General features: G+C 46.8%; 1 protein-coding gene across 1 annotated transcript in view; it reads right to left on the bottom strand.

Moving 5' to 3' along the window:
* The window catches only part of SLC22A3 (solute carrier family 22 member 3), an 858,705-nt gene extending 843,391 nt beyond the window's left edge, over positions 1-15,314 (bottom strand). The window contains exon 1 of the mRNA XM_078649172.1: positions 14,786-15,314. Coding sequence (XP_078505298.1) covers positions 14,786-15,220 — 435 coding nt within the window. The 5' untranslated portion in view covers positions 15,221-15,314. The remainder of the gene's footprint in view (positions 1-14,785) is intronic.
* Positions 15,315-17,329: the final 2,015 nt, after the last annotated feature.

Raw genomic sequence — 17,329 nt, 5'->3', positions numbered from 1 at the left:
AGACTTTGAAAACCAAACACCGAGACATTGCTGAAACACAGAAGCAAGACCACAAGTTTGCATCAATTGAGGGCCACAGAACACCAATGTAGAAAACAAACATAAGGAGTAAATAAATGCAAACTTTTACACATCAGATCTTCTCAGTTAATTATTTTCCGTAGAGGGCTTCTAACTCATTCTGCACTGGAGCGCATGACAAATCACCTTTGTTCACTCGTTTGTCTACTTGCTAAATGTACTGGCTAGAATGATGTTGAAACCAGGGACAGTCCCTACACATTCGGGTCACCCGGATACCCTGTGGTGTGGATCCTAATTAAGGAAATGCACTGCAGTACATGCTAAACAGGTAGATTTCTGTATTATTTGCGCTTGCTTGCCAAGAAATAAAGTTGGGACGGTGTCATGATGTGTGTACATTCTGTCAAGAGGTGGGGCTGATAGAAGTATATCTCATTTCAACAGCGCAACTACCATAAATCAAAGATAAGAGCTTTATTTCACGATTTTTGCCGTGGGAAATTGTTTATTCAACTCGTCGGTGACACACCACAGCGCCCACTCGTTTGTTTACTTCTTTGCAGCCCTCGCACGCATCTGCGCTCTAGAACCACATGACCGGGCTTGGTAAGAGGCCAGAAAGGCAGACAAAATACACAATTCGCTCACTGATCCAGCGGCCACGTTAAAGTCAGGCAGGAAATTACATGTCCCATCCTTCAACAAAGGAAACAAGCATTTGCACCGGAGGCCAGTACTTACCAGCATAGTCCTAGGTCTGTACCGCATTGATGCTGGCTGCGGGTCGGCGGCTCTTTTGCCGAGGATGATCTTCAGAGCTGGGAAGAGAGCAGTGGGCTAACTCGGGAGGGGGCGGAGCGGGTAAAATAAACAAACGAGACGGAGGGAAGAGAGGGGAGGGGGGAGGAGAAATGCGACACGGCGGGAAGGGGAGGGGGCGGAGCGGGTTAAATTAAACAAACGAGACTGAGGGAAGAGAGGGGAGGGGGGAGGAGAAATGCGACACGGCGGGAAGGGGAGGGGGCGGAGCGGGTTAAATTAAACAAACAAGACGGACGGAGGAGAGGGGAGGGGGGAGGAGAAATGGTACACAGCGGGAAGGGGAGGGGGCGGAGCGGGTAAAACAAGACGGACGTGCACGCGCTTTTAAGCTCAATGCGCATGCGCATTGAGCTTAAAAGTCACGGGCACTGCAAGGAATCGCCACGATTCCTTGCAGTGGATCAAGAGTGGATAAGCCCCCATAGTCTCGCTTGCTCGATGCGCATGCGCATCGACAGGCGAGACCTAAAAATGGTGACCTGGTTCTGGAACAAAGACGGGTAAGATCTATCACGTGTTCAGACTTTACTAGTCAGAAAAGAGGCTTGTGAAAAGTTTAACCAAGTTCAAATATATCAGTGTTCGTATTTTGTCCCAGGGTGATATCCTCAGGTATGTGGCAACCTAAGGTCTGTGGTAAATGGTTGGAACTTTTGAAATCACTTTGGAAGCTCAACATTACATCTTATGTTATGTTAGGGGATGATGGACGGAGCGTTTGAACAAATCAAACACTCACCCCCAGTCAACTGATCTGGGTTTAATCCATCACCATTCTTTAGTTCACTCAGCTACCCCAGTTCAGACATGGCTATATGCAAATCAGTCTGACCCTGTGCGTTATGGGAACAGTCCAGCCCGAACTGCCAAGCCATGTCTTCCCTGGACCGGAAACAAGCATCCTGGGACCGGTTTCGGATTCATAATCCTCATCAGCCAGGCTATCTTGAATCCAGTGGCCAAGTGAACAAGGGACTCACGTCTGAGTATACCCTGCCACACTTAGGGCGAACAAAGCGATACAAAAGGGGATGATGGACGGAGCGTTTGAACAAATCAAACACTCACCCCCAGTCAACTGATCTGGGTTTAATCCATCACCATTCTTTAGTTCACACAGCCACCCCAGTTCAGACATGGCTATATGCAAATCAGTCTGACCCTGTGCCTTATGGGAACAGTCCAGCCCGAACTGCCAAGCCATGTCTTCCCTGGACCGGAAACAAGCATCCTGGGACCGGTTTCGGATTCATAATCCTCATCAGCCAGGCTATCTTGAATCCAGTGGCCAAGTGAACAAGGGACTCACGTCTGAGTATACCCTGGCATCACATGATCCAGAAGATCTTTTAGAATCTGGATGTCCACTCTATGGTTGTGCTTTATTTGGTTGTGTTTTGTTTTACTTAACAGTGAGTTACACTGGACAGAGGCCAGCAATAGGGCCGGATGGGCCTTTTATTCAATCAGGCATTTCCCTGATGGGCTGGAGCCATTGGGAACTGGATCTTAAAAGCCCAGGGCCTCTACTGCACTTTCCCCAGCTCTCAAATGATGACTGCAGCAGTCCGAGGGGGCTTTAACTCCTTAACCATGGCGCGAATTCCGCTGCGGTGCGGGAGTTTTAAACAGTGGCGGGGCTGCGTCGGCCAACGGACGTGCGCAGCACTAGCGAGGTAGTGCTTGCGACGGCCGTTGTCTGACGCGCGCACGCAATGGGTTAAGAGAGGAGGGAAAGAGCAAGGAGAGAATGAGAGAGAGAGAGAGAGAGAGAGAGAGAGAGAGAGAATGAATGAATGGATGGAGAGAGAGAGAGAAACAGAGCGGGAAGGAGAAGGGTGCTGGGGCTGGTGTCAGCTTTTTTGCCAGCGCTGCTTTTGGTGCCCCGGTACGGTCCTGGCCATCAATGTAGCAGAAGGCTAACATATTGTATTGTTACTGTATTTATAAAGCGTTTTCTACCCCTGATGAGGTTCTGAAGATATAGTTAAGTGATGAATTCTATAGGATGGTAGCCAACTAGATTGTGTTATGGATCTGTGTGGAACATTGTGTGTGCGGATGCGCATGCTAAAGCAGTTTACAGTTGGCTTCGTTCTGCTGCAGAGCAGTTATCACCTGCTTGGCTTGTGGTGGCGGTTGAGTCTGAAGGCATCTGTGCTAGTTATTTGGCTTTAATGCAACGTTGCGTATCATCTTCTAGATGACTGGTTTAGAGTGTTAGAAATATATGCATTGTTGAGAAGAAATGGATGTGCGGTTGAGTTGGCAAACCCCAGTCCAGCTACATGATTTGGAACCATGTTGCGTACATGATGTTCTGGGGCTCAGTCTAATGTGTACTGTTTACGTAGTTCAAAGTTGTCCAATGTTTTACGATAATAATTTGGTCACAAAACAGTCATATACCACTGCTAATCGGTTTTAGGAGCGAATGCCAAAAACACACCACTTCCAAATACTGAGTCGCAAACCCAAACTGCAATTCAGTAACAAGTTACTGAATCGCAGTTTTGCTATTGTACATTTAAAAAAAACTTTTTTGCTGTCGCAAACAGCTCAATTCACCTGTCTGGGCCTGCAGCCTCTTTCATGGGTGCCAATCTGGTTAACACTTATTGTTGCTATTGGCCTGTTCATCAGTAATAAAGACACTTTATGCCACTCCATAATCACGCAACTTTTAACTGCAATAATCAAATGCAGTGTTTCTCTATGGCTAAAAGCAATGCCTTTTAGTACCTTCACACTTAATATTACACAGGCAGACAGACAGATATAGCTACTGACAGCTATGTAATCTAGCGATCAGAAGGTTGAATCTGGTCATGGCCATCTCAGCCTTTCATCTTTCCAAGGTAGATACATTTACTACCATTAAATTGATAGTAGTAACACTTGTCAATATCTTTACTTATAAGTTGCAAATCTATTGCACGGAGAATTCAATGAAAACAAGTTATCGATATCTTTCTATGTATATGTACATGTTAGCACATATACTTTACCCACATCGTTCTGTTTCAGGAAACTACAAGGTAAAACAAACAAGTTTGCCAATCCAATCAATTTACCAAAGAACAATTTCCGCTCACAAAGGTAATACAGTAAAAATGGGTTGCTATCCGAAAATCAACATACATATCAACCAACTAAATGAAAAGACAACACCAAATCCCGCACAATAACAAAAGCTGAAAGTAACTACTTAATGTGGGTGGGTCTCTGAAATCTCAATCCTGATACCTGGTTGCGGCTCAGCTCGAGGCACTCTTGGAACCTCGAGCCCAGAACGAGTCGAGCTTTCAACAGGAGGTGATGTGGCCTAATGGCTACAGTTATTAACTATGCAACATGGGGAACAAGGTTCGCATCCTGACCGTGGTTCAGCATCATATGAATTGCAGCCTATCTCCCTCTGTAGAACAAATAAAAAGATGTAACATAGTGTGTTATTAATTTGAAGCGCTCTTATGTCTTTGAACAATGTTGGGCTATGGAAACTTCCCCAAAAAATAATGTGACTTCTACATGTCACCCAAGCTTTACTTGTATCAGTGTTTTGCAATGTACGGAAGACTGCATGGATTTGAGCTTGCTTCAGGCAGCAGTTGTTTCAATATTAAATAAATCAAGAGTTAAAACCTGCCCATCAGACCGTAAAACATGGCCACAGTCAGAAAAAGGCACACACTGATTTTTCAGACTGACCGGCCCATCGGGGATTCCTTGATTGCCCTTTAAGCCAGTCTGACCTTGACCTTATGCATGTAGTTTTTTACTGACCCTTTTTTTAGGTCGAGTCTAGAGTCAGCGCACATGCGCTGCTCTATGAGGCATGCTCAGCTGTAGTCTGTGTGTGGAGAATGGCCACGCCCACCGCCGTTCATAGTTTCCTTCCTGTGCCTTTCAAGCTGCCTTGCATTCGTGTGGTGAATGTATGCCATTTGTCCCTGCTTTTGGTGTGTTTGTCACACCCATGGCGACTGGCCCTCTTACAAGGGCCATTTCGCTTCCGGCCATTTCTCAAACTTCCGGCACACTTTTTTAAACATTTGTTTTGGGCCAGAAAACGTGCACTTGTGTTTTGAGTAGCTGTTGGTTTCAGTCCATAGCTTCAATTATACATCTCCCCGCAATGCGTCCACACAACGGGAGATACTATGCCCCCTCACCCGTGTTAATTTTTATTTATTTTATGTGTTTTGGGGACAGATTTTTTTTTTACAATATCTATCAATGATTTATTGGGCACCACATGCTGCTCACAGGCCGCTTCAGTGTGCCACATCAAAAGCCCAGAAGCGATGGACTGCTGGGAACCTGAAGAGATCTAAGTGATCGTTAGAATAGGGTATCCGGGATCTGAGTTGCTGGAGGGATCAATCAGGGGAGAGTCTCAAGGCGCTGGGGAGGGGGGGAGGGTAAGCAACTCCGGTCAGTGGAAGAACCAGGTCTTGAGTGTCTTCCTGAAGATGGTAGGGAAGGTGCGTGTCTGATGTCGATCGGGAGCGTACGTTCCAGGCCTTGCTCACGATGTAGGAGAAGGCTCTTTCACCTGTTCTGGGTCTGCGGATACCTGGGATTTCAGTGAGGGCAAGGTTGCTGGATTGGAGGATTCTCTTGGGTAGCGGAAAGGAGATTCTTTCATTGAGGTATTGGTATCCGGTGTTGTGTAGGCATTTGTAGGCGTGGGTGAGTATCTTGAAAGTAACTCTCGTCTCATCTTCTCAACGGGGAGCCAGTGGAGGTTCCGGAGGTATTGGGTGATGTGTTCATGTAGAGCATGGGTACTCACAAACTTTCTCTCGGGGCCAAATTTACAATGTGGTTTGTGTCCGAGGGCCGCACCGGTGGGGGCGGGGTCAGTGGGGAAGGGGGCGGGGCTAGAGCAAAAAAAACTGTGACCATGAGGTTGATCACAGGTCCCTGCAGCGGACGCCTTCGTCCACTGAGCCACCAGACCCGGCATACACACATTTCTCTCTCTCTCTCTCTCTCTCTCTCTCTCTCTCTCTCTCTCTCTCTCTCTCTCTCTCTCTCTCTCTCCCCCTCCCTCTCTTTCTCCCTCTCCCTCCCTCTCTCTCCCTCTCTCTCCATCTCTCTCCCTCCCTCTCTCTCCCTCTCTCCCTCTGTCTCTGTCTCCCTCTGTCTCACTCACTCTGACTCTCTCACTCCCTCTCTCCATCTCTCCCTCTGTCTCATTCATTCTGACTGTCTCACTCCCTCCCTTCCTCTGTCTCACTCACCCTGACTGTCTCCCTCTCTCTCTCTCTCTCTCTCTCTCTCTGTCTCCCTCTCTCTCTGTTTCCTTCTCCCTCACTCTATTTCCCTCTCCCTCACTCAATTTCCCTCTCGCTCACTCTATTTCCCTCTCTCTCCTTCCCTCCTTCCCTCTGTCTCCCTCTCTCTCCTTCCCTCTCCCTCATTCCCTCTGTCTCCCTCTCTCTGTGTTTCCTTCTCCCTCACTCTATTTCCCTCTCCCTCACTCTATTTCCCTCTCTCTCCTTCACTCTCCCTCCTTCCCTCTGTCTCCCTCTCTCTGCTTCCCTCACCCTCAATCCCTCTGCCTCCCTCTCTCTCCTTCCCTCTCCTTCAGTTTGAGGCTCCCTCACTCTGAGGTCTCCCTCACTCTGAGATCTCCCTCTCTCTCCTTCCCTCTCCCTCACTCTTTCTCCCTCTCTCTCCTTCCCTCTCCCTCAGTTTGAGGCTCCCTCACTCGGAGGTCTCCCTCCCTCTGTCTCCTTCACTCTGAGGTCTCCCTCTCTCTCCTTCCCTCTGTCTCCCTCACTCTGAGGTCTCCCTCTCTCTCGTTCCCTCCCCCTCACTCTGAGGTCTCCCTCTCTCTGAGGTCTCCCTCTCTCTCCTTCTGTCTCCCTCCCTCTGTCTCCCTCGCTCATTCTCCCTCGCTCTGTCTCCCTCGCTCTCCCTCCCTCGCTTGCTCTCCCTCCCTCCGTCCCTAGCTCTCCCTCGCTCTTCCTCCCTCCCTCGCTTTCCCTCCCTCCCTCTCGCTCTCCCTCGCTTGCTCTCCCTCCCTCCCTCGCTCTCCCTCCCTCCCTTACTCTCCCTCCCTCCCTCGCTCTCCCTCCCTCGCTCTCCCATCTTCGCGCTCCCTCCCTCCCTCCCTCTCCCTCTCCCTCGCTCTCCCTCGCTTGCTCTCCCTCCCTCCCTCTCCCTCGCTCCCTCGCTTGCTCTCCCTCCCTCGCTCCCTTGCTTGCTCTCCCTCCCTCCCTCGCTCTCCCTCCTCACCCTGCCTGTGTGTGCCCGGGCTGTGACAGCTTCCAGGCGCACACACACAGCCGCACCCAAGCACTTCACAGGTCTTTAAAAGACCATTGGCTTGCCGGGCTGCCACCGGCCCGCGGGCCGTACTATGAGTACCCCTGATGTAGATGGATGCCGAGTACGAGTCTGGCTGCGGTGTTCTGTATGGTCTGAAGCTTGCGGAGCAGAGCGAAGGAAATCTGAGAAGACCAGAGAAATGGGCAAGACGTGCAACAGAGAAAGGTAGAGTGCAGCCCTTCGCCAAAGCCTAGAGAAACTAACAGACGCAGCACACACTCAAAGAACTGGAGGGAGGGCAAGAAACTACACTCTGGGATCTGTAGGCACACAGCAGCCCTACCTATCACAAATCAGCAAAGAGCACAACGTATCACACAGTACAAGCGGCAACATCACTGTGCATCATACACCACAAACAGCACTACCTATCAAACAGCAAGCAACGGACTGTTCTTTACTCTTTCTATCACATTATCAAGGAGTACAGCCTATCACAGAGCGTAAAAAGCACTACCCATTATACAATCAAACACTATATATAGTTCACTCTAACAGTATGGTGCACAATTCAACACGATATGAGCAGTGATACTACTGTGCATCACACAGCTCAAACAGCACTGTCCAACACAACACCAACGCATCACACAGCTCAAACAGCACTGTCCAACACAACACCAACGCATCACACAGCTCAAACAGCACTGTCCAACACAACATCACAGCCTGACGAAGGACACACTGCATCGTGCATCACTCAATGAAGAGCAGAGTGCACCCACCGCACGATGCACAGACAGAGCTGAACATCATAGAGCAGCCTTAGATCACACTATCGATCACAGACACCATTGTGCACTGGACGACACAACGAACAAAGTGTGTCACACCATAAGTAAAGCGGTGCATGCACCACTCAGCACCATCTACCACAAATCACCAACAAAACTGTGCATCCCTAGTAAAAACAACATGGCACATGCCAGAGCATAAGCTGTACCGCCCACGATGCGTTCCAGACACTGGCACCACAAAGTGCAAAGAGCACAGGTGTCCCAAAGCACAAACAGCAGTGCGAATCCTACAACTGTCAGTCACAAAGCACACACGAAAATGAACATCACACTGTGCAAGAACACTGTGCTTATCACTTACAAGCAGAACTGTCTAGCACACACAACATGAAGCATCACACACTACATTCCACTATGCATCTTATTACACAGGACTTCAATGACAGCATTATGCATCACACTACATAAATCACACGGAGCATCACAAATCATGCACTGTGGTATTCATCACAAACTGCATAGGCATCGGACAGAACAAGCAACACTTCTTATCACACAGCTCGAACAGCACTGTGCATCCCGTAGTACAAACAGCACATCCAATCCCACAATGCTGCCAATCACAGAGTACAAATTACACTGAGCACCCTACAACAAACTGCACTGTGTAACACACTCATTACTAATGTTGTGTATCAAATAGCACACGAACAACACTGTCCATCACACACAGCTCTGTCCAGCAGACACCACAGCTACCAATGCACATGTCACAGCACAAACAGTAAACATTTAATTGTACTTTGCATCATATAATTTAAAAAAACACTGTTCACTATAGACTACAAATTGCACCGTGCATCACACAATAAAAGCAAAACTGCATCACACTACAGAGCCAGCCGTGTATATAAAACAACACCAATACCACAGTGCTTCACAACACGCAAACATCAGTGCTCACAAAGCACTTACAGTGTCGTCCATCACAATTACTAACAACGTCTGTACTCACAGCACGACCAGCACAGTGCAACACACAGCACAAAGGGCACCAAACATAAAAACGTCTGGGAACTGTTATCTAGGACACAAAAGTGCATTCAGAAGCGCTGACACTAAGGGTTCTGTCACTACGCCAGAGTCAAGGCGTGGCTAGAGAGAACAATACCACGGATTTAGCATTTGGTTGGCCTTTTAAAGAGCAGAAACTGTTTATAAAAATATTCAGATCAAATGCATGTTCAACGCATCACTTATCCAAGGCAATTACATTTGTGATCAAATAATCCAGTTCAGAATGTGTGTTGTGTTTGCTTTCTGCATTATGCAGTGCACCCTCAGTCTGCCCACAACTGCTTGTACCCTCAGCACCAGGTATCTATCTTGTGTATGTTGCCCAGGCGTGAGTGGATATAAGGACTAAATCTAGGCCAGCTATGACAGAGAACCATCATGTAGAGTTCTGGAAAAATGCAGGAAAGCTAGGGTTAATTTGGAGTACCGCTATAGCACCACATTCTGTGGACTTAGAATATTGCACTTACTGTAACAAAAATACAAAAAATGTAACTACTCTCTCCGGTCCTATGGAAAATTAATAGTTAAAGTCATTTGGGAAAGTTCTTCCTAATCCAAGTGTAGAGTACCCTCATTTTTCATAATACTGTGAATCCTATCGTCATCCTGTAAGCATCATACTGGGTATTACCACTTATTTAGGGTAGAAATCTAAATGAGGCTTCAAGGGGCAGAGCCTCACCGCAGGCTTCTGTGCTTTTGTAAATACCATTGCACTGGTGATGCCACCCTACTGCTCGATGTCATTGAGATCCGCCAACACACAAATCAATACCACCCAGCATATTCACACTCCACATAATACAACTCAACACTACATAATTCAACTCCACATAATAACACTCAACTCACAACCACATAATTACACACCACATGTAAACTATACCACATAGTAACTAGCCACACAAAAACACTCCGTACCATGCATATTTTCATTTCAGACCACACAGCTCCATGCCACACAACTCAACACATTTCCATTCCACATCACATAATTCAACAACAAACCACATAATTGTATTCAACACAGTTGTATAACACACCACATACATCCAATAAACACCACATAATTAGACATAATACCACCAAATTCTACGAAACACCACATTTTTAAACTCCACTACATAACACTCCACATTACAAAATAACATTCCACATAATTATACCCATAACACAAAATCCCACCAAGAATACCTCCATTACACTCAAATACACAATAATTGTTATCCACATAATTCAACTGCACACCATGCCACATACCACTAGACATATCCATTCCACGCCACACAATACCATGCCATACAATTCCCCAACTAACAATTCCAAAACAACAACATAATTCCACCACACACCACATACATTCACTACACTCCATAACACATAGGTAAAATACATTTGCTTTAACAACACCAATCAACTCCACACATTTCCAATCCATACCACATAATCTGACACCTAACCAAATAATACAACTCAACAACACAAAAACACAACACACCACATACATCCAATCCACACCACACAATTCACCATCATGCCACAACATTCAACAGCACACCACATAATTAAACTCCACTACATACCACTCCACAACACAAAATACCATTCCACATAATTACACTCCATAACACACAATCCCACTCCACATATTTCCACTACACTATATACCACATATTTACTATCCACATATTTGCACAGCTTGGCACATAATTCCACTACATAAATCCACTCCACTAAACACAATTACACAACTAATTAATCCAATCCAACCCACATAGTTCCACTACACACCACATACATACACACCCTAAGACATAGGTAAAATACATTGCCATGTACAATGCCAATAGCTCTAACTAAAACAATTGTGCGACCGATTGCATTTTCAATGCTTGTTGTTTATAGCTATACATGAGAACACATTCAAACACATGGGTTCAGGATGTGCGCTGTGCAAAGCCGTATTGTGTTTAATGTAATAGCCTGAAATGTTGCACCGTCTGTAATACTAATCTAGACCACTTTTAGAGTGCACATGGCCACTGGTTCGCTTCTTAGCTCACTGATATCATTGTCATGGAGGTGGGACAGTAATGTTACTCAGGGCAAGTTTAAAAAGCTGCACTTTTAATGAACATTCAATGTAGAGAGATAATATGATGTACTAAAATGAAATGTTTCTGCGTTTTAAAGGAATACACTTTTTTGCATGATTGACGTGCCAACCATTTTTAAGGCAGGGCTCAAGCACTGGCTCGTAGAGCCAGAGCTGACCCTTGGCTGAGCTTTGGCTTGGCTCTCTGTTAATTTGTTAGCTGGCCCACTTCAACAACTGCTCTCCAAGAAAATGCCAGCTCACTGCACTACCAGTCCTGTATGATTTAAATATATATATATATATATATATATACTCTCAGCTTTGGCTTCTAATTCTAGTTTTATTCTTTAGCAAGTACGAGATCTACATCTACAAGTAGTGAAGCAGCTTCCGCTGGCTAAACCAAGTTAAACAAGCATTGTCAAAGCCAATAGGTCTACATTGAATTCTTAATTGAACGCAAGTATCATCTGCGCATGCCTGTATTTGCATGCAATACCACAGTAAATTCAGGCCTAATGGCTTTGTCAATGATTGCATTTCCAACTATGGCCAAATGCCTTTCTACCAGTCCATCAAATGGGGCATTGTTGCATCTTTAAATTGGTTATTACAGCATTCAACAGCTTAAAGTGCCCAGTAAAGTTACACAAAGTCTTCCTATAGCATTACACCGGTAAGCCGCAATGTTAAGAACTGAGGACCCTATTTACAAAGAGTTTATGTTGGGTTTGTGTTACTTTTTAAAATTCAACCCAGTGCAGTGTCTTCTGCTGGGATTAACAAACAAACACAAATCATGATTTTCTACCTAAAGTAACACAACGAAGCACAATGCACTGCCTAGTGTTACTTTGCATCAAGAGGCGTTACATGGGTGGAGCATAGGAGATGCCATGCTACCACTTATGAGTTTTGATGTAAATTTCTATCTACAAAGAATTGTAGACAAGGATTTGAGACAAAATCCAGTGCCTCCCTAAAGCAGGAGTAACAAGGAGAAATGTTTTTATTTCTCCTCATTTTTTAAATCATTGCATGTGTTTGGCAGTCTGCAGTTCACGTGCAAAGATAAAATTTACAGATTTTGTGAAGGAAGACAGTCTAGATGGAACCTGCTTGAAACAACTTGAAATTTTCGATATTATTGCAAACATCTACATGGTAAATAGCAACGCTTTTTTTTATTTGAGATCTATTTTGTTTATCTTTAAAAAAAAAATTTTTAAGCAAGATGTAACAATGCTGCATGGAATTGGCAGGAACAATGTTGTATCATACAAAAACCATGGTGCAGTTGCCAGATTTTCAGTACTGACTGAGCGAGTAATTGACTGCCACAGGTTTCTGTCCAAGTTCAATGTGTGAGAAGTTTGCCCAGTCGAGATTTCATCTTTGCATTCGGGATTGAATCAACTACTTATTCCATTATAAATTAATGAATACAAATTTAAGTCAAGACTGTCACAGTAACTCACTAGGGGCATAGGAAACTCCCAGAGCTCAGAAACTATAATAATAGAGAATATGAGTATATTTACCTGCAAAATGTATTAACTGCGGTAAAGAGGAGTGCATCTTTCATACCGTTTTGAGGGAGGGAAAGCGCGACATGTGAGTGCAAGCCATGTGAGATTATAACATTTTGTTAGTTTGTTAAGTGATTTAAATGAAAAAGCTGGTGAGAGGTTACCCACCGCTGCCAGTCACTTTTTTTTTTAAGTTGAGGTGTGGCGCAATTTTATTGCAGTATATATATATATATATATATATATAGAACACCAATGCTGACCACGAAAGTAATCAGCGGGACACATGCTCCGGGCTCATATGAAGGAATTTATTGGCAAAATTGCAGTCGCTTCCTGAAGTCTGTGAAGAATAGTGGCAGACGCGTTTCTGACCCCAATGGCCGTCCTCAGTGCCAACTCCACAAGTAAAACAAAGTTCCCAGCGCCTTAGAGATTGCCTCAATATCCGCAAGCTCTTGGCTCCTCCTCCTCCAGGTGAGTTCAATTACAGCGTTGCACCACCCAGGCACACAGCCTGATGGAACTTGCAGTCCACGAGGTCCCGTATACACAGTGTATGGGACAACAGACTCACTTTCGTGCCCCCAATTGCTTGGCGTTTACTGCATTGTCCACCGCAGCGATCCTGGGCACATTATTCCGGCCATACCTTCACACGAGCCCTTATCAGGCAGCGCAATGCCGCCTCCTCTCTCCCCTTCGCGCAGACACACACCAGCTGGCAAGTACCTCTGCTTGGGGGGGGCGCCGCGCTTTTTGTGTTTCTCACACCATACCACCAGTTCAGCTGATCACGCGGAGCTCCAGACCGAGAGGGCGTGCCCCTGCCGGTAACAGCCATCCCCGGCTACACATAGAACACCAATGCTGACCACGAAAGTAATCAGCGGGACACATGCTCCGGGCTCATATGAAGGAATTTATTGGCAAAATTGCAGTCGCTTCCTGAAGTCTGTGAAGAATAGTGGCAGACGCGTTTCTGACCCCAATGGCCGTCCTCAGTGCCAACTCCACAAGTAAAACAAAGTTCCCAGCGCCTTAGAGATTGCCTCAATATCCGCAAGCTCTTGGCTCCTCCTCCTCCAGGTGAGTTCAATTACAGCGTTGCACCACCCAGGCACACAGCCTGATGGAACTTGCAGTCCACGAGGTCCCGTATACACAGTGTATGGGACAACAGACTCACTTTCGTGCCCCCAATTGCTTGGCGTTTACTGCATTGTCCACCGCAGCGATCCTGGGCACATTATTCCGGCCATACCTTCACACGAGCCCTTATCAGGCAGCGCAATGCCGCCTCCTCTCTCCCCTTCGCGCAGACACACACCAGCTGGCAAGTACCTCTGCTTGGGGGGGGCGCCGCGCTTTTTGTGTTTCTCACACCATACCACCAGTTCAGCTGATCACGCGGAGCTCCAGACCGAGAGGGCGTGCCCCTGCCGGTAACAGCCATCCCCGGCTACACATAGAACACCAATGCTGACCACGAAAGTAATCAGCGGGACACATGCTCCGGGCTCATATGAAGGAATTTATTGGCAAAATTGCAGTCGCTTCCTGAAGTCTGTGAAGAATAGTGGCAGACGCGTTTCTGACCCCAATGGCCGTCCTCAGTGCCAACTCCACAAGTAAAACAAAGTTCCCAGCGCCTTAGAGATTGCCTCAATATCCGCAAGCTCTTGGCTCCTCCTCCTCCAGGTGAGTTCAATTACAGCGTTGCACCACCCAGGCACACAGCCTGATGGAACTTGCAGTCCACGAGGTCCCGTATACACAGTGTATGGGACAACAGACTCACTTATATATATATATATATTTTTTTTAATTTGTCTTTATTGTTTTCCCCAACAAACGTACATCCTCATCTAGCAATCACAGTAATTCTGGTGCTCATTTACATGCAGTGCAGCTGTTCTTCTACATGGAATCCTCAGAACATATTTATCAATACAACTCCCTAACATTTTAATGTACATAATCCAAGTTACCACAGCAGAGGTCCGTTCTCTTCTATCTCACAGCACATCTACAGGATGCTAGTCCCTAATATCCATCAACATATAAACATCCCAAATCAACTGAAATATTGCAGTGCGACCCCTATGCGGGGCGATGGAGCGCTTGAGTAATGGAGCAGTGGCGGCTCTTACCTCGCTGACAATGGTGGTGCGCGCCTCCTGGTAGACCCAGCCGCCCTGGCAGGGGCGCAGCAGCGCCCCGCTGTGGTTGGAGAGCGGCGCCCCGGGCCCCCCACAGCCCAGCGCCGTGCGGTTCCACTCGCTGTCCTCGTAGCGCTCGCAGTGGCTGTGCGCCGAGCTGCCCTCCGCCTGGCCGGGCGCTGCACTGCCCCCCGACGGGGGCACGGTGTAGTTCAGCTCCTCCTGCGCGCTCCAGCCGCAGTGCCTGCTCAGCTCGGCCACCGCTGGGCTGCGGCACCAGTACTGCTCCGGGGTCTGACCCAGGAAGACCACCCCGACGAAGAGAAATGCGAAGGTTATGCCGGTCATGCACAGGAGCAGGAAGACCCTCTTCTGGTACCTCCCGAACTCCCCGACTTCTTTCAAAACCTCGTCAAAAGTAGCCATTCTGCCCTCTCCGCATGCCCCGGTCAGGCAGGCGCTGCTGGTGTGCGGTGCTCCGGGAACAGCGCCGAGGCTCTGCGCGCCAAACTTACTGACAGTTGCATGCACTGCTGGAAGTGTTCCTGGCTGCCTCTCACTCTCTCTCCCCACCTCCTTATCTCTCTCCTCCTCCTCCTCATCCCCGAGGCCCCCATTCATGTTACACATGTTCTCTTTTTCTTTATTGACCTCTTTTGGTAGGCAACCGTGCATCACACACAGCCACCAACACTACAGTTCCTGCGCACAGGACCACACATCACACACACACACAGGTAAACCAAAAGTACATATCCTGCACACAGGGTCACACATCACACACACAGGTAAACCAAAAGTCCAGCTCCTGCACACAGGGTCACACACACACAGGTAAACCAAAAGTACAGCTCCTGCACACAGGGTCACACATCACACACACAGGTAAACCAAAAGTACAGCTCCTGCACACAGGGTCACACACACACAGGTAAACCAAAAGTACAGCTCCTGCACACAGGGTCACACATCACACACAGGTAAACCAAAAGTACAGCTCTTGCACACAGGGTCACACACACAGGTAAACCAAAAGTACAGCTCATGCACACAGGGTCACACATCACACACACATGTAAACCAAAAGTACAGCTCCTGAACACAGGGTCACACATCACACACACAGGTAAACCAAAAGTACAGCTCCTGCACACAGGGTCACACTCACAGGTAAACCAAAAGTACAGCTCCTGCACACAGGGTCACACACACAGGTAAACCAAAAGTACAGCTCCTGCACACAGGGTCACACACACAGGTAAACCAAAAGTACAGCTCCTGCACACAGGGTCACACACACAGGTAAACCAAAAGTACAGCTCCTGCACACAAGGGACTCGTGCACGTAGAACTCTCACTTATCCAATCACCATGTACTTTCCTTTGCATTCTGGGGCTTGTGGCCACCATTTTATAAAGGGGGTAAAAACTGCAAGTATCAGGGCAAATAAATATGAGTACTGGAAATGCGAAGAGGCCTTGGGTTGCCTTTGTCAATGCTTGTTTTGACATCAGAGTTGGCCTTCGCACAGATAGTGCCTTGGGTGAAACTAAATATTGCGCCTCTCCCACCTGCCGTCTTTAATTGACAGTTTATTGGAAAAATGGTAAGGTGAGGGCGACCAGAGTTAGGAGAGCTAGGAGAAGAAAACACACAGCATGTTGATATGGTTGCAGGAGCTCACAGAAACAGTCCTTAACACAGTTTTCTTCAGAGCCCTGCAGTGCTTAATTTGAGCCTGTGGTTTCCGGTGCTTTGTACTGACACTTAATTGCCTGAAGCTGCCACATGGTGGTGCTGTTTGTGTAATTTAAAGATGAGCAGAAAAACAGTTGTTTGTAAATTCAATATACATTAAAAACAACTAATACCTGCCACCCAAGCCATTGTTAAAGCTTTGGCACCTCAAACAGTCTCAATTGTCACACTTCGGTGTGATGGTTAGAAGTTGTGTAAGTACAGTGGCAATCTGTGGTCAAAACTGAGGTGTCCTTCTGACGAGGGCCCTGGCACTTACGTTTTTTTTTTACAAATTAAGCACTGGAACCAGGTCAGAGGAAGTCTGCTGCAGGCAGCACCGGCATCCCTTTGATGGTCAGCACCCTGGGCATGGGCCGAGTTCAAACATGCTTAAGGCCAGCCTTGTTTGCCATAATGGATTTTGCAGAATTTATTAACCCCCCTCCTCACCAATAGCTGCCGGTCACTTGCCAATCTAAAAAAAAATTTGGCTAAATGCAAAAAATAACTGTTCTTAAAGGCAGACATTACCATAGTAGCCCCTTGTACTGAATGGAACAACTTTGTGCGTGGATGTACTCCTGGTGAAAGGACAGAATACGTTTCTCACAGTGAAGTTAGAGGTGAGCGAGCCAAAAAATAAACAGGGAGAGCTGAGCCAAGTGTGGCTCAGATCTTAGCGCCCAGGCACGAGCCCAGTCCTGAAAATACTTGCTATGTAAATCATATAACAAACATCACATAAAATATAATAAAATCTCTTCAAATGACAAAAAAAATTAAAAGTTAAAGTC

Source organism: Lissotriton helveticus, chromosome 6, assembly GCF_964261635.1.
Source record: "Lissotriton helveticus chromosome 6, aLisHel1.1, whole genome shotgun sequence".
Lineage (NCBI taxonomy): Eukaryota > Metazoa > Chordata > Amphibia > Caudata > Salamandridae > Lissotriton > Lissotriton helveticus.
Note: the sequence above shows the minus strand (reverse complement) of the source record. Positions and strands in the feature narration are given on the sequence as shown.